Source organism: Rhinichthys klamathensis, unplaced genomic scaffold (genome assembly GCF_029890125.1).
Source record: "Rhinichthys klamathensis goyatoka isolate OS25496 unplaced genomic scaffold, OSU_Roscu_1.1 h1tg000229l_1, whole genome shotgun sequence".
NCBI lineage: Eukaryota > Metazoa > Chordata > Actinopteri > Cypriniformes > Leuciscidae > Rhinichthys > Rhinichthys klamathensis.
In genome coordinates this window covers 1,403,029-1,419,804 of record NW_026606753.1, presented here as the reverse complement: position 1 = coordinate 1,419,804, position 16,776 = coordinate 1,403,029, and the positions used below count along the sequence as shown (strand labels likewise).

The 16,776-nt window shown below is 38.5% G+C and overlaps 1 protein-coding gene across 3 annotated transcripts in view; it reads left to right on the top strand.

Moving 5' to 3' along the window:
- The window catches only part of fbxw7 (F-box and WD repeat domain containing 7), a 224,219-nt gene that overhangs the window by 180,515 nt on the left and 26,928 nt on the right, over positions 1-16,776 (top strand). The window contains exon 1 of one of the 3 annotated variants that reach the window (XM_056265096.1): positions 12,000-12,257. The exons of the other annotated variants lie outside the window; for them this stretch is intronic. Within the exon in view, the coding sequence (XP_056121071.1) occupies positions 12,219-12,257 (39 nt within the window). The 5' untranslated portion in view covers positions 12,000-12,218. Of the gene's footprint in view, positions 1-11,999; positions 12,258-16,776 lie in introns of those variants that run through there. 3 annotated transcript variants of the gene reach the window in all.

The following is a 16,776-nucleotide window of genomic DNA, read 5'->3' as shown; positions in this document are numbered from 1 at the left end:
ATGAGGTACATCTCAAAACATAATTTGAATGTCAGTTTCACCCTGATGGCTGGAATTGTCGGTTTTGAAGTTTGACTGTTACTTCATTCTTTCAATTTGACGACTGCAAACATCTTTAGCAAATGTTTTACACGTGTTCTGCTAAGATGTTCCACTTGCATTCCTTCCACATGAGAGCATCTCTGATTCACCTGTAGAGACAATATATCACATTAAAATGTGCAGCATTGAGCACATGCTGTTTACTTTTAAATCCTGAGATTACTTTCCTGAAGTTCTAGCTTCTCCATTCCAGACCTTTGCTCCATCAGTTTTTCCACTTTTCAAACTCTAGAATATTACTTTAAATTTTGCTGAGGTATTTCCAACTCTGGATACACTTAATCCATCACAAGAGTTTCCTTTAGAGAAGACAAAGTGCAACCGAAGTACAAGGAATGTGCTAACAGAACGATATTACACCTTCTTCCGTAATGTTCATCATCTCCATAGAGAGAGCTGGAAATCTGTAGGATAGAGGTTAGAACTTGTAGCTGCTATAGGGGGTATTTATTTTTTCCTTTAGCTGTGAGCATGGAGCTGTTTGGTTCTCACAGAGGTTTCAAGACCACAGCGGTCTCTCACCCCACAGACTTCATGTCTCCTTTCTTCAGTTTTAAATGCATTCATGAGAGTACAAAACATTGTTAGTGGAGCTCCAGGACTGTAATCTGGGTCTATTTTTATCTGTTAGTGGTAATCATCATCTTCTACAGTGTTAGTTGACCTTCCATAGCCCAATACTTTCTCATTTACACAAACACACACAGTTAGTCACAGATTCTAAAAAATGGTCGCTTCTCAAGTGTCGCCACAAAAACAAACAGCCCACGAAAGGTCAGCTTTTAATGAGACTTTTTTATTTTTTAATAAGGAAGATGGTCAGAGATGTTATATCCAGACTTGTCTGCAGTATCTGCACCATGTGACTCATCAAAGTAGGAAGAAAATCGTCAGCCAGAAAATCAACAACTGCAGTGGCACTAGATTGCATCGGTTTACAAATCCATATGCAGCCATGCCTCTGAGCAGACCCTAGGCAACTGTCTTCAGATAAAGCATCAAACTGTATTCATTATGTGGAGTTTCCCTGTCATGCATTGACATTTCTTCACTAATTGTGTTGGCTACAAGATACTTGCCTCTCTGTCTTTGAAAATTTAAAGTTTCAAAGCCTTGGCTTAGTTTCAGTGGTAATGGTAAGTAATACAATTTGGTCTTTAAACTTCATTCAAAAGGAAAAAGGTTAGACTTTCATAGCGTTTCCAGAGGACATTGCTAGTTGCACTTCACATGTCTCTTTCCTCACGTTACCTACATTTAACGCTCTTTGAGTGGCCTGAAAATCATATGAAACCAGATAAGGGCAAAGACTTTCTGTGGGAATCTGCTATGTTAAAGGTCACTGCACCTTTGAAGAATCCTGTCTTTCAATGCAACACAGAGGGTCAAAAGTGGAGCTTTTAACAGTTTGTTCTTTCATGTTGTGCAGGACTGGCTGCTGCCCTACTGTTATGGTTCACTTCAAGCTATCAGGGGAGGGGTTCACTTATCATATCTGCTCACTGAATTACTCTAAGGTCAGCACCTCTGTTTTGTCACATTGAGGTTCTCTAGAACAGGGTGTCCAATTCTGCTCCTGGAGGGCCAGTGTCCTGCAGAGGTTAGCTCCAACATGCCCCAACAAGTTTGCTTGGAATCTTCTAGTGATCCTGAAGGCTGTTATTAGTTCGTTCAGATGTGTTTAATTAGGATTTGAACTAAACTTCGCAGAAAAGAGGCCCTCCAGGAGCTGGATTGCAAACCCCTGCTCTAGAATCAAAATCTGTCACTGTTCTCTATCCTACAGAATGTTGACAAACCAATCGGTGACCAGTCAGTATAACAGTTACTATTACTGAAATCATGTAGAGCTTCATTTCACAAACAGCTGGAAAAATAAAGCTGTAGCCACTGTCCCCACTAATTACCCAACATTACAACTACAGGCAGGGTAAAATTACAGTCCCCATATAGGAAAACAACACCTGGAGTTTTTTTGTTGTTCTCTTTCCTGGTGTTTTAAAAGGATTGGCCACAACCTCCCTTCACAAACTAAAGGACATTTATTTTGCCTTAAGACTACAGTTCTGCTGTTGATTGTAGATGTGGAACAACTCTTTGTGGCTTAGCAGAAAATGCCTTCCCTTCTCTGTTGCTAACAAACAAAAATCTCTATTTACATTTTACAGCATGATAAACCACACATGAGTCAGTATGTTTGCAAAGAATTTATGACAGTTATATTGCAAGATAAGATTAGTGCAAAGGTCATTGAGCATGTATACTTGTATATTTTAGTTTTTGGAGCAAATACTACGTTTGCATTTGACTCCAGAAACTTAATTTATACTGCCTATTTATACTGCCTATGTATACTAAATGGCACTGTGCTAATTGATAAAAACCTGTGCATTAGACCATGATAATATTGTCCCATCTCATAAAGGACTTGAAGAGTTTAGAGACTCAAGCCCATTTTTTATCCATTCTGATTCTGTAATTTTAAAATTGGAAGTTGCTGCAGTTTCTGGATCCCGTTTAGAGAATATTCTGTAATATTTGCATTGCATTTGTGTTTCATCTCCATCTCGGGTTAATTGATTTTTGGTAAAATCACAGAAGTTAATTCCCTCTACTCTTCTGTGCTTTGCACACATCTGATTTGCATTGTTGTTTATCCAAATCCTAAATTGGACAGTGACCCTACGTTGTCTCTGTGTATTATTCCCTCTCATCATTCACCCACCCATGATGCTGTCTGAACGTCATTTGTCATGATCCAATCAAATGTGATGGATCAGGGTCTTATTGTCAAGTTAGAGGCTAAATGCCCGGGTCAGGAGCAGATGGTGTCATTGTGCTTTTTAGGATGTAGCAGTCCGCAGGCGAATTCATTAACCTCGATGTCATCTGGCCGATTGGAATGTACGTTTGCTCGCTTTGCCCATTCATGGGGAGGACACTGTCTGTCCTCCATTTTCTTTTCAAAAAGGGAAAATACAAAATGTCTAAATGATGTTTAGGAACGCTTTGAAACTTAAGTGTTTTATTTCAAGTTTCTTAACTGACATTTAAATGTTCATGAATTTTCTTTTTTGATTTCACATTCAGAGTGACTCATTCAAAATTAAATGAAAAATCACAAAAATTTAGCCTCAGTGACAAAGAATAAAAAAAAAAAATAAAATAAAAAAGCCGAAGTACCTAATAAGGTTTTCTTTTCAAGAATTTCATTATTATTATTCTTTTTTTTTCTCATAATGTTATAAGGATTATTGTACCTCTCTGACTTTGTCCCAAAATTAATTCCATTTGATTGATCAAGGCAAAAAATTTACTTTGTCATAGACAAATCCTAGCTCTTTTAGCATTCACATATTTTCACAAGCTGTCCTCGTGTTTGCAGAATGTTCTTGGCATTTTGCCTGCTTGATTTGTGATAGTGTCTTAAGAAATTAACATTTTCTTGGAACCTGCATTGCTGCTTCACTAAAACAATGTAACATTTTCCTGGGCCATCTATCATGTGTCTGGCAGGTCTTGTTGCTTTAAGCATATCTATATCATTCTAAAATCTATGAAATTGGGAGATAACAAAATGGGCTTTACAACGCAAGTGTTCCCGGGAAAGCACCTGTTTTTTTTTTGCGGTTGCATGTCAGAGGAAGCCTCTCGCCATGGAGTTTGTTAATTTTCCACTCTGAACACGGAGGGGTCAGAGTCTCTTCAAAAGACACGGGCAGGACCTTCTCACATGCCATACATTCCTATCCGCTGTGTAAAGTTTAGGAGGGTTTTTGTATGCGAAGGCAAGAGAAAGCGCTTTATACACACAAACTCCCAGTTCTGTGACCCCCCCCCCCCCCCCCCCCCCCCCCCAACATGCATACTCGCTCCAGTTTGTTTAGGGATTGCCATGGTGATGTTCTAACAGCCGTGAAATGGGTCATCCCACCTGTGTCTTAGATTAATTCCAACAAAATACAATGTTTGCCATTTGTGAAGGACAGAGAAAAGTGTTACCAAGTTTATCTTAACACATTTCTTCTCCATTTTGTGCAGACTTTATTGCCAAAGTTATTGCCGTAACGGCCCCTTATAGCTGTTCACACGCTCTCCAGTTTCATTGGCTTCAGGACACAGATTCATTGGAACTTGTGTAAGATGAAGTGTTTTTTTTTCCCAGCAATTTATCAACAAATTGCTTGGAAACTTTTGACAGGTGCAATTTTGTTCCTAACGCTGGGTCGCAGTAACTCAGTGTGTTCCTCTCTCTGCACACAGTATCACTGCACCTGAAAATATTAACTTTTATTTTTATTTTTAAGTGCAAAGAGAACAAACCAAGGGACCTCTTCCAACCATGCATTTTTTTTTGTATAAAGTAGGGCTGCCCTCAACTAAAGATTTTTCTAGCCGACTAGTTCAAGCGATAAGTCTACTAATAGCAGGTGTTATTAATAAGCCGTATAAATCATAATAATGAGCCTTTAATTGCCTATATGTAATACACATAGCCCAATCAGCGGCAGCGCTCAAGCGCACGCATAAAGTTTGCCACCGGCAAAAGTAATGATTATGATTGTGTGGTGAAAAACCGCAAGGAGACTGTCTAAACATTACAATAATATATTGATAATGTTTTCTCTTTTCTCAACTGCAGAGATAGTCGATGAGGTTTACTCGTCATCTCCGCAGTAGTAGACGGACCTATATACACGTTTCATACAGACTACATAATCTGAGGTTATTTGTTTTCTACTTGAATTGGTTGACAATCGATTGGCATTTCAAGCTTTCTATAGATATGTCTGTGAGGCAAGTATACACTTTTTTTTTATACACAGACACAGAAGGCAGAAAGCACATCCTGTTTGTTTTCTTTATTTTGCAAAGGAAAGTTTTCTTATTGCGAGTTTATACAAATAAAAGTAGACCCTTTACAGTTTTTAATGATTATTGGTATGACCAAAAATTGAGTATTTTAAGTTGTTTCTGCTGCTATCAGGAAAAAATGCAAGTAATCGCACCGGCGCCGCCGTCGTCATGCAGTAAACGCGCTATACTTCAGCTTTGTTACTCCGCACAAACACTTTGATATGCGCCTAATAATAGCGCACAGTTATCCAGGTTAACGTTAGAGCGAGCGGCCATGTAAGGTTGCTACTACTTACATGTTTCAATTGAGAAGAAATATTTGAGGTTGATGGATGATTTGGATTCCCTGCACGACATACTGTAATCACAAGGACACAAGGACTCGCCGATAACGAACTGCGTGACTTTGCCACAAATGTTATGTTATGTTTTTTTCTGCGACTAACTGACTAATACAAATTTTGGTCGACTAATTAGTCGAGTATTAGGGGGCAGTCCTAGTAAAAGGTCTAAACCCACAAGGTTTGTTTTCCAGTACTTACCTTCTTTTCAAGCATATTCTCACTACTCACAATGCTGAACAACCGCACACATTGTAAATAAAATGAATTAATACAATTTCATACGACTGCACTTTCATTATCAGGATTAGGTAACAGTGTTATACTCTAAATGGATTTCTCTGACAATCCGTCTCAGTGGGGCAAATTAGGACATTGAGTCGAAAGTGGTTGCTAAAACTGTTAACTCAACTAACAACATGGTTACTTGTAGCTTTAACTCAGTTTGGTGTTATTTGGAGCACCTAGCCCTTGGCGGTCAATAGAAGGTACTTGGTGCCATGCTGATTGTTTCACAATTAGATGCCCTATTAATCCTGTGCTGTTTCCTTTGTAATGAATGTCAGGCAAATGGCAGAGATCACATTTGCTAACACTTCCTTGATACATTTCCTTTTTTTTTTCATTTGGCTTGATTAGGCTTTAATGAGCATTGTAACACCAACCACAGTCCTTTGAGATTTGTTTAGTCTGGCTTCATCACACTTGCCGGTTTGTTTGATCTGAACCCTTTTTGGGGAAGTGTAATGAAATGGTTGGGGTGGAAGCATAGTAACCACTGATTTGTTTAACGTGGCCATTCTGTGCTCCAGTGCTGATAGATGGAAGATATGGCTTGTTACCTGTAAACAAAACACATGATACAGAAACTTTGGGGTGTTTGTGCTGTTAAGCTTCAGTGACTGTTCTCAGTCAATGATGCTATGGATCTGTCTGTTGTCTGAGTTTTAGATTGGTTGACTTACTGAAACTGCAAGATGAGTAATTAGACTTGTTAATTAGTAATTAATTTGTTTGCAAAAACTACTTGTATTGTACATAATGACTACAGTATGTCAGGGAGGTAACTAAATGTAGTCATACATGTAGAATAGGTCATATGCTATTAAATGGGGAAATCTGAATTTGTGTCATGAAAATATAATTATGAGTGCTAAAGAGCACAATTAAGCATTTCTCTTGGCTCTCTGTTCTTAAAGGCAGTCAGGGTGGTTCAGTATTGGCATCACTGAGGTGTCTGTGGGACATGTCTAGGCTTGTTCAGTGAGTCACAGGAACAAAACAGACAACAAGCAGTCACCTCCTTATGTCACCTCTTTATCGTTTGTTTGAATTGCTCAAACTTATCTTGGCATCTAAACAGGAGAGTGCCACAGCCAGGAATCTGATTTTAAGAGAACCTTTTTTTTTGGTCACATGCTTGTTAGTAGGTAACACTACAGTGTTTCCATTAGTTAACGTTAGTTATTACAATAACTATCATAAAATAGGTTCCAAGGTGCAAGCATTGTAAGAAAAAAAAAATATATATATATATATATATATATATATATATATAATATAATATAATATATTTTTTTCTTTTTTCTTTTTTTTTAAACTGCGCAAGCTTTATAAAACGCAAACCTGTGAAAACGCTGACAGCGTGCACATGTGTATTACGTGTTTAGTCTATAGGTATGCGCGTTTGAATATATATGTACCCATGTGAACTGGAACTATTTTGACAACGTTTTATCTGTACAGAGGTAAAAGGAAGGAGAAGGGGGCCTTCACAGGGGAGAGACTAGTTGACAATTCAGGACTGCGTTTAATCTAGATTTAAACTGACAGAGTGTCTACTTCCCGGACAATGTTAGGAAGACTGATCCAGAGTTTTGGTGTTAAATAGGAAAAGGATCTAAAGAATCTATAGCCAGCGGTTGATTTTGATATTCTAGGTATTATCAACTGGCCGGAATTTTGAGATTGCAATAGATGTGAAGGACTATAATGCATTAAGAGCTCGCTCAAGTACTGGGGAGCTAAACCATTTAGTGCTTTGTAAGTAATCAGCAATATTTTAAAATGTATACGATGTTTAATAGGGAGCCAATGCAGTGTTGATAGAACCGGGCTAATATGGCCATACTTCCTGGATCTAGTAAGAACTCTAGCTGCTGCGTTTTGGACCAGCTGTAGTTTAAACGTGCAGGACAACCACCCATTATTACAATAATCTAGCCTTGATGTCATGAACGCATGAACTAATTGTTCCGCATTTGTCATTGAGAGCATATGACGTAATTTAGATATATTTTTAAGATGGAAGAATGTGGTTTAACAGACACTAGAAACGTGACTTTCAAATGAAAGATTGGTATCAAAGAGCACACCCAGGTTCCTAACTGACGACGAAGGTTTGACGGAGCAGCCCGGGTGTTAGACAGTATTCTAGGTTATTACATGAGGATGTTTTTTGTCCAATAATTAGAATCTCTTTTTTCAGAGTTAAGTAATAGGAAATTACTAGTCATCCATTCCGTTAATTTTGTGAATTGGTAAGTTTCGTCAGGGTGTGAAGAAATATAGAGCTCAGTATCATCAGCATAACAGTGAAAACTAATGCCATGCTTCCTAATGATATCTCCTAAGGGTAGCATGTACAGAGTGAACAGCAAAGGTCCTAGTACTGAGCCTTGTGGTACGCCATATTGAACTTGTGATCGATAAGACATCTCTTCATTTACTGCTACAAACTGATAACGGTCAGATAAATATGATTTAAACCATGCTAATGCAATTCCACTAATGCTAACATAATTTTCGAGTTTATTTAAAAGAATGTTGTGGTCAATAGTAGCAAATGCTGCTCTAAGATCGAGTATCATTAAAAGAGAGATACAACCACAATCGGATGATAAGAGCAAATCATTTGTGACTAATGAGAGCTGTCTCAGTACTATGGTACGGTCTAAATCCTGACTGGAAATCCTCGCAGATACCATTTCTTTCTAAAAAAAAAGGAACATAGTTGTGAAGATACTGCCTTTTCTAGTATCTTTGACAGAAGTCAGCCTGTAATTGACTAATTCTGTAGGATCAAGTTGTTTTTTTAACAAGCGGTTTAATCATAGCCAGCTTAAAAGTTTTTATTACGTATCTTTGACAAAGATGAATTTGCAGCAATACATCTGTTATAGTATGTGTTAATCTTTGTTAACATTAATTAAAATGCTGATGGTCATTTAGTTTATTTTAGCTTAGGTCCATTAAAGCTCCAGTCCGCAGTTTTTCCTCTTTGTCGCCATCTCTGTTCGAAATCTGCAATTGCAGTCATTCGCGGAATTATCAATTTTTACGTGAGTTGTACTTCAACACCATCGACACTGCACAGCGCGGATGAACACAATGTTTGAGGAGACTGTGAGGCTGTCAGTCACAGCGCCGGTGTGGATACTGGCATTCAGAATCACAGATTATTCTTTTTGGAAGTATGACCAACATAATAATTTTCACCGGAAAATGTCATCTGAACTAGTAAGAAACATCCACTTTTGTTCTGGTTCTGACATTGCAGTATCGCGCTGATTAAATCTAACAATCGCTTATAAGTTATCATATCACGCAAAACCGTACAAATTATACTTTGTTCTCAAATTGTTAATGTTAACAACGTCAGCATTGCGTGACTACATGTAATGTCCTTCCGATATGTATCCTTGTTTTCGCATGGGCCGGTTGCAGTCTCTTTTTTTCTGTAGCCACTCCGAAGTCCAAACGAAGTCTTTTGCATTTTACAACGGGTGAATCTCCAGTTGTCACTGGTGATTGTCGTTTGAACCTTTCTGGATCCGCCATCAAATTGATAAGTTTAATTATATCAAGTGCTGTGAGAAAAGGCTATAAATCCCCACCTCCAGCATCCTCACACGCAATATAGCTTATACTAGCTGAGACTCCTTCTTTATGTGTACAGATGTGACGTAATGACGCAAAGACACGCTCGAATCTCCCGCGGAAATCCACCAGTACCACTGGAATTAAAAACATTATTACAAGCTTACCGCTTTGAATCGAGCTAAGGCAAGCAGATAGTTTTGAACACTGGCTGGTTATGTATTTTCTCAAATATGTATTTTCTCAAATATGTATTTTGGATAATTTTTAACCCCAAAAAAGCTACGAACTACAGCTTTAAATATTGACAGACACCACTTTTGATTTTAATAATGTATTAGTAAATGGTGCAATTAACATTAAGAAACTTTTTATTGTTATTTCACGTTAACTAATGGAGTTAAAGTCCCCATGGCTTTTAGTATAAATATGTTAGCCTTACTGTAATCTATAAGCTAGTGTGCTCCAAAACAATGACAAAATTCGCATTTAGAAGAAACTATTCACTTCCGCCAATATGGATCAATGATTTTGATGACATCACTCTGCACTTCAGCTTCTCATCAGATTTTCTCTCCAATCAATGTTCTCTAGAATCTGAAGCGTCCCGCCCCCTACATTATAAATAGACGCTGAATCTGCGGCTAAAATCAGTCACAATATTCAAACATTTCATATTTCCTATGGTGAATTGCACATAGTGCATAATATAGGGGATAGGGAACTATTCAGACTTTAATGCTTTCCATTGTGGCGAAGGAAGTCTGGTTTCACGTTATTGTCACGCAAACCACTGCAGCACGCACACAGTCTGCTCCGGTCCAAAGACACTATAGCATAGAGCGGATCATATGCGCGAGTCTATGCATACCAGAAAACGTATAAGACCCATTTGAATTCTACACAGAATACTGTATTTTAAAGCAATATGGAGGTAAAGAGGATACACGGTTAGAGATTAGGAGGAAACTGCAGCTTTACCGAGCTCAACAGCTCTGGCAGAGCTGTGATATAAACAAAACGCTATTGGCTATTTTTTAAGAAATGAGAGGAGCTGTTCTATATGTCTCACCCTGTCTTCCCGTTTCATTGGAAATTACGTCAACACATTGAATAATGCTCTGCGTTTCAAGGCACTTCAGTGGGCCATTAACAAATGGAACCTTATGTAAAGTGTTGCAGAATTTTCTTCACTATAGTTGCTTTTGACAGAGTTATCAGATTATTTGCATGACCTATTGATTCTGGTTTAGTGTTCTGGTTCTAGTTTAGTGTAGATATTATTTGAAACGTATTTTATGTAGTTTAACAACCCTTGTGTGTCTGTATACGCTTAGGCGATCTTTAATCATGCAGTCCACACAAAACCACCCCGAGTACCAAATACCACCTGCTCAGTCTGACGGAAATAACAAGAGGAGGGGCCGGCAGTCGTCTTCAGCGGCTGAGGGGCGGGCTCAGGATCCACAACAAGTGGAAGGCGTGCACCACCCGGTTTCGGTTGAATATAATCTCAGGCTCTTCCACTTTCGTCGTCTGGCTGCACGTACAGCACCATTCACTTCCTCATCTGCAGAAAACCTGTCATCTGATCCCTGTGTTTAGCCAGTGTACTCCTGAGAGCCAGCAATTCATTTCTGTCCATTTTTGTTTTGATAATAACATAATACTATTTATTACAGTGCTCTCTTAAATACTTTAATCTAGTTTCTCAATTGTAGCAGATGTCAAATAGTATGAATAATGACAGTTGTCCAGGGCAATTCTGTATAACTGACCGCTCGTTTGGGAGATTTGTTTCTTACATAGCCATGTTCTGTCTCTCTGCTGTCTCTACGAGCAAGTTGATAAATTAATTTCTGCTCAAATCAATATTTTATGTCCATTTGCCATCAGCCATCAGCCGTGTAATAAGCAGGAAAATGTATTGCCATCCAACCATTTTCACAAAATAAACACCAAGTTGATCAGGACGCTGATGCAAAGCTGAGAATTAGAATGACAACTGTTCCCACGCAATAAAATAATTTAAACTTCAATCGATATTTCATGCATGTTAATTTCAGAAGCAGCATTATAATTATGGGATAATATACAGCAGAATAACCACTTCGAAGTGATTCCAAACTCTCTTCATTTTTACGTGGCCCTGATCACATGGCTTATTTTTTCCCCCCCTTTCTGTCCCAGTGTTTAAACCTGGTGTATCCTTGTTTATCTTGGGTTTTTCGGTCATAAGATTTGATGCAATTAGTCGTGTCACCTTTATTTATATAGCGCTTTATACAAGACAGATCAAAGCAGCTTTACAGTGATAACAGGAAAATGATGCATTTCAACAGTTGTTCAGCTGAAGTCAGCTGATTCAGTTCCATTGTAAAGATCAATTATTAAATTAGTTAATTTCATCTATAAAGCAGTTCTGCAAAAAAAAAAAAAAAAAAATGAATCGTCTAGCTCAGTTCTCATACAGCAGTGTCAGTACAGTCAGATCAATAATATTGTTGACTTAAGAAAATATGAAATATGTTTTAATTAAATAAAATTATATGGTAGCCCTGTGTTATATAGACTTGTAATATAATAAAATACAAATATAATGTATATGACTTTAAAAAAAAACTCAAAACAAACCTTATAGGAATAAAGAGTGAGAAAGTCCAGGTTTTTGTGCTGGATGACAGGTTCTTTGAAGAGGGCAGGGTCTCTCTTTCTCCCTCTCTCTCTCTCTCTCTCTCTCGCTCTCTCTCTATCATTCTCTCTCTCTCCTTCTCTCTCTCTCTCCTCCCCTCCCGTCTCTCTCCTTCCCGTCTCTCTCCTTCTGCTCGCTCAGTCAGTCCGCTCAGAGGACGGTCAAAGAGACAGACGGGCGGGTCGTTGGATTCTTCCTTTCGGCTTCCTATGCATCCGTCCGTGGATGAGTATGTCCCTGTCGGATCTATCCGGGATTAATAGAGCCCTTATCGCGCAGATATATTTCCATAAATTCTTCATCGTCTCTCAGTGAATCACAGTCGGATTATCGTCACCACCATCACCATGGGTTTCTACGGCACTTTAAAGATGATCTTCTATAAAGTGAGTAAACGCCTAGTGTTGGATGCACTGCGGCTTTTATATCGATACAGCCATCCGCCTTCTCTCAGCGGGCTCGCTTTAATACCCCATCAACGCTGACGTGACGCGACAGGAACGCTCCCATTATAAATCAAAGAAGCGGTTTACACTGCAAGCGCGCGATGTAGGATTCGTACAGCTCTTTGTAATATTCAAATACGACGCGCGCGTACAATGTACACCGCTTCGTTGATTTATAATGTCCGCGTTCGGGTTTGTCGCGTCGCGCTCTGACCGCGTACACTGGTAGATCCGTGCGCGTCTTTAAGGGTGCGTCGGTGAAATATGCGACTGTTCTTGCGGCCACTGCGGAAAAATCTCCAGCTGACATAAAAAATCATCTTCCGCAATATTCATTCACTTGAACCTACTTTAAGTCTCCTTTACAGGAAGCTCATATGTAGAAATGGATGTGATGCACTTGATTATGGGGTGGGTTTGGAGAACATAGACTCCATCACTATTTCTACACCATCTGCCCATCCTAACACATACATACTGCACCTGCGCTCCCATCATCATACATATCTATCAATTCCCTATACTTGATCTTAAGAAGCACTGCATCATTCTTAGCATTATTTGTAAGTCAGATTTATTGGATCTTATATAAGAGTTAACCGCTTTTTGGTGGATAATCCTGCACCATTCAGAGTAAACCTGTTGGTAATATTATTTTGTGCTTGCAGAATGTAGCCTGATATGCTGCAGAAACCCTATTTGGACTCCTTTTATTGTTATTTGGACTCCTTTATTGTTATTGTAGCCATATATAACGTAGAGTCGTGTATATGATGTTGTGATGTGTGAATGATTTTGTAAGGGAGTCGTGTCAGCTTCTGCGCTGCCTGTTGAAGGGTGTGTATCCTCCACTGGCTGGCGGCATCAGACCACCCTACAGTGATTGGGTCACTGTGTCATTGCTTTTGACTGAGGAAACCGAGCCACATCTGGCGCACAGCGTACACTTTATGATTTTGAATTTGAGTGAAACTAATGTTTTAAATCCGAGAGCTTATCAGAAGCTTGCAGTCGCTGCAGTTTTCAGAGTGTCCTCTGATCAGAACCACATCGAGTAAACTGCAGTGACGTTGATGGATGCTCCCGGCAATCTTGTTACTGTGATTGTTTGGTTATAAAAACGAAACTCATTAAGGATGTTTGATGGTCTTAGATGGACAACATTTGAAAAAAGATCATGCAAATGTATCCCTTTAATGATAACTTCATGATGCTCAGTTTCTGACATTCTCATAGTTTCTGTTTCATCAGTTTTTATGATTGTTAGGGTTACATTTGTGAAGTGAAGCACACTTTTATAGTCTAAAATGCGAGAATTTTAACTATATGCGTAGTCGTGACCAATCAAAATAGTTCTCAAAATAAAGAGCTAGGTTATTCATTCATAAATCACAGGATTTATTCACTAAAACAGGTTATTTGGTTTCCACGAACACAAGCATTCCTGTTAACCACAGACCAAGCCATTTTTGCTCTGTGGTGTCAGACACGGAGAATGATTACACAGTGACTCATCTAAAATCAGATGGCTCTCACTGTGAACCCTAGAGAAAAGCGACAGTCTAATCCACTCAGTGAAATGAATGTATAACTAAGCAAATTAATGCTTTCACTTTGTTCACATTATTTTGTGTTATGTGCTTTTTACCAAGTAGGCTTGACAGGTTTAGGTATTAGTAGTGATTATCAAATGTGGCATTCTCTGCGTGTTTTGTTTACACATTCTCGTGGAGTAACCTGAGAGTGTCTTAACACTTTCGAACACACACCGGCTCTTAAGCAGTTGCAGGCGTGCACTTTCATACTTTCATCTTCAGTGTCATGCCATCTTATATTCATGCAAATTGGCTCATACACCCTGCCTGTCCTATCTGTTTGACTACCTTTGTGGTGAGATCACTGACACAGGAATCAGCTGCGGGTGGGTCTAAACTGATCCTTGCCATGCTGTCCCCTAAAATCAAAATATAGTTTGCACTGTGTTCTGAAAATAAACAATATACTTGAATTATAGGGGTGCACGATTCAGAAAATGTCACGATTCGATTCGATACCGATTTTTTGTCTCAAGATTCGATTCAAAATCGATTTTCGATTCAAAAACGATTCTCGATTCAAAAAACGATTCACAGTATATAAATGTAGTTTACTTTTTCCTATGTGATTGATTGGAGTAGACACAATTTAAAAGAAAAAAAAAACACAACAAATTAAATGTAGTTTGATATTACTTTATGTCTTCATACAAAAATAAAAACTTTTGCAACTAATAAGTGCAAAGTGCCAAGCTTTGGCCAGCTTTCAAATACATTTAATTCAAGTTTAAAATAAAACTTAAATAAAAAGCTTTTACATTTAGCTTTAAAGTGCTGTAGTCAGATCAAACAAACAATTATGCTAAATGTGGTTTAAGGACTACTTCAGCTACCAGGCTGACTGTTGAAATGTGAACTCGACTGGGCACATTGAACTTCCTAAAAATATACTAATGTCATAGAACCCTTGCGAAATAATTTTAAATAGATTTTAAAAAGCCACCGCTACTGGTAACATCTATGGTTAGATTGATTTGTTTAGATCCAGTGAAGTCGTTCATAGGCGTAATTTGCGGGTATCTCCAGTTAACTAGCAGAGCATTCATTTAGTTCGCTATTAAGTAAGAGATCTGTTGTTTTTGAAATCAAGCTGAGCGCTGACAGCGCTCATTGCCGCTGACAGCGCTCGTTGCCGCTGCTATCAGTGTCATGGATACAGTGTTCTCTGTGGCTCGCGCAGTCTTCACTCGGACGCGCTCTTCAATCTATCGCCGTTGTGGAGACTCCGGTAAAATCTCAAAAATAAAATGCACACAAACGTGATGAACATATTCGATTGATCGAGGCTGCTTTCCAAGATGGCTGCTGTCTGTATGCGCTAACTGTACTGTGTAAAGTATCTTCTTATTAAACTGTCTATACACTTACAAAGTTCTCAATGCTTCGGTTTGCATGTAAGGACACTCATTATGCTGCCGTGTTAGTGTGGGGCTAATTTGAGCCTTGTTAGTGGTATTAACTAGCGATCTCTTTTTGCTTACTCGATGCCCAATATACTAGCGTTATAAGCTTAACTGTTTTTAGAGATAAAACTCTTTATATTCGATTATCATGAAAACAAATCTCTGGGAACGATTTAGTCTGTACCAATGTGTTATTACACCCGAGGTTCATTTTGCGCCGGAGTTGTCCTTTAAGAACTCAAACATAATCTGCGGATCGATGCATTTATTTACGGGTTGAGCAGAGAGGCTGCACAGTTTGACCAGCGGGCGGCAAGAACTTGCAATGTAACTATTTATCAGACCGGCCCTCGCAGCCTCGAAACACCGAACCACCGGTAAAAGTCCCGACTCACCCGATTGCCACTCCGCCCGTGCACGCCATAAAAAAAAAAAATATGAATCGATTTTTGGAATTCTCTGAATCGGTAAAGATTGAATCGCGATTCAAATGTGAATCGATTTTTTTGCACACCCCTATTGAATTAATTTAAAAAAAATGTTTTGAGTTTTTAGAAATATAAATGTACCCTCAAGTCATGTGTCCTGGTGCCAGGCCTGGATTTTGGTCTTGATGTTGCATTTCATGGATGTTTTTGCAGCACTTTTTGGGTGTGAATCTCACAGCATGTGGTCCCTTCATAAATCCATCTAGAATCAATGGTTGTACTATTCTGTAATACAAAATGAAAATGTAATATTAATTTTGATATTTTCTGAAGATTGCATTTATCATTATTGTTACAAACAGTAGTAGTGATAATAGTCTTTTATGCTCACCAAAGCTGAATTTATTAGCTCAAAATTAAATACAGTTGTGAAATACTATATTTATTGTCAATGATCGATTTTGAAAATAGTGCTCTTAATATTTTTGGAAACACATTTTTTCAAGATTAGGAAGTTCAAAAGAGAACCATTTATTTGAAGCAGAATTTACTGTCACTTTAGGTCAGTTGAATGCATCCTTGCTGAATAATAAAATAAATAAATGTTTTGTCATTGCGGAGTTTATAGAATGTGACTTTTTTCCATAGCCATTAATAAATAGTTGTGAATGCATACACACTGAATGAATGTTGATTTAGTCATTTCAGACCTGTTATTTACCAGTGGCGTGGTACATAACAACATTGTAAATGTACTGTATGTGCTTGTTTCAGTAGTGAAAATCTTTACTCATCACTTAATTTCTGCTCACATCCTTAATGACTCTTAAACGTTTGGCGCAGCACAATGATTCATAATTTGGAGTCTATCACTGAGCTCCTCCTGAAAGTGAACTGCACAGATTCACTGGCAGCTCTGTACCCTCCTAAAATAGTTTTATTCAAATGTGCTTTAGGACCTCATTGTGTTGAGGACACTGAACCCTTGTTTTTCCAGAGTAGATGCTCCGTAGCCAGGCACCAACTATGCAGC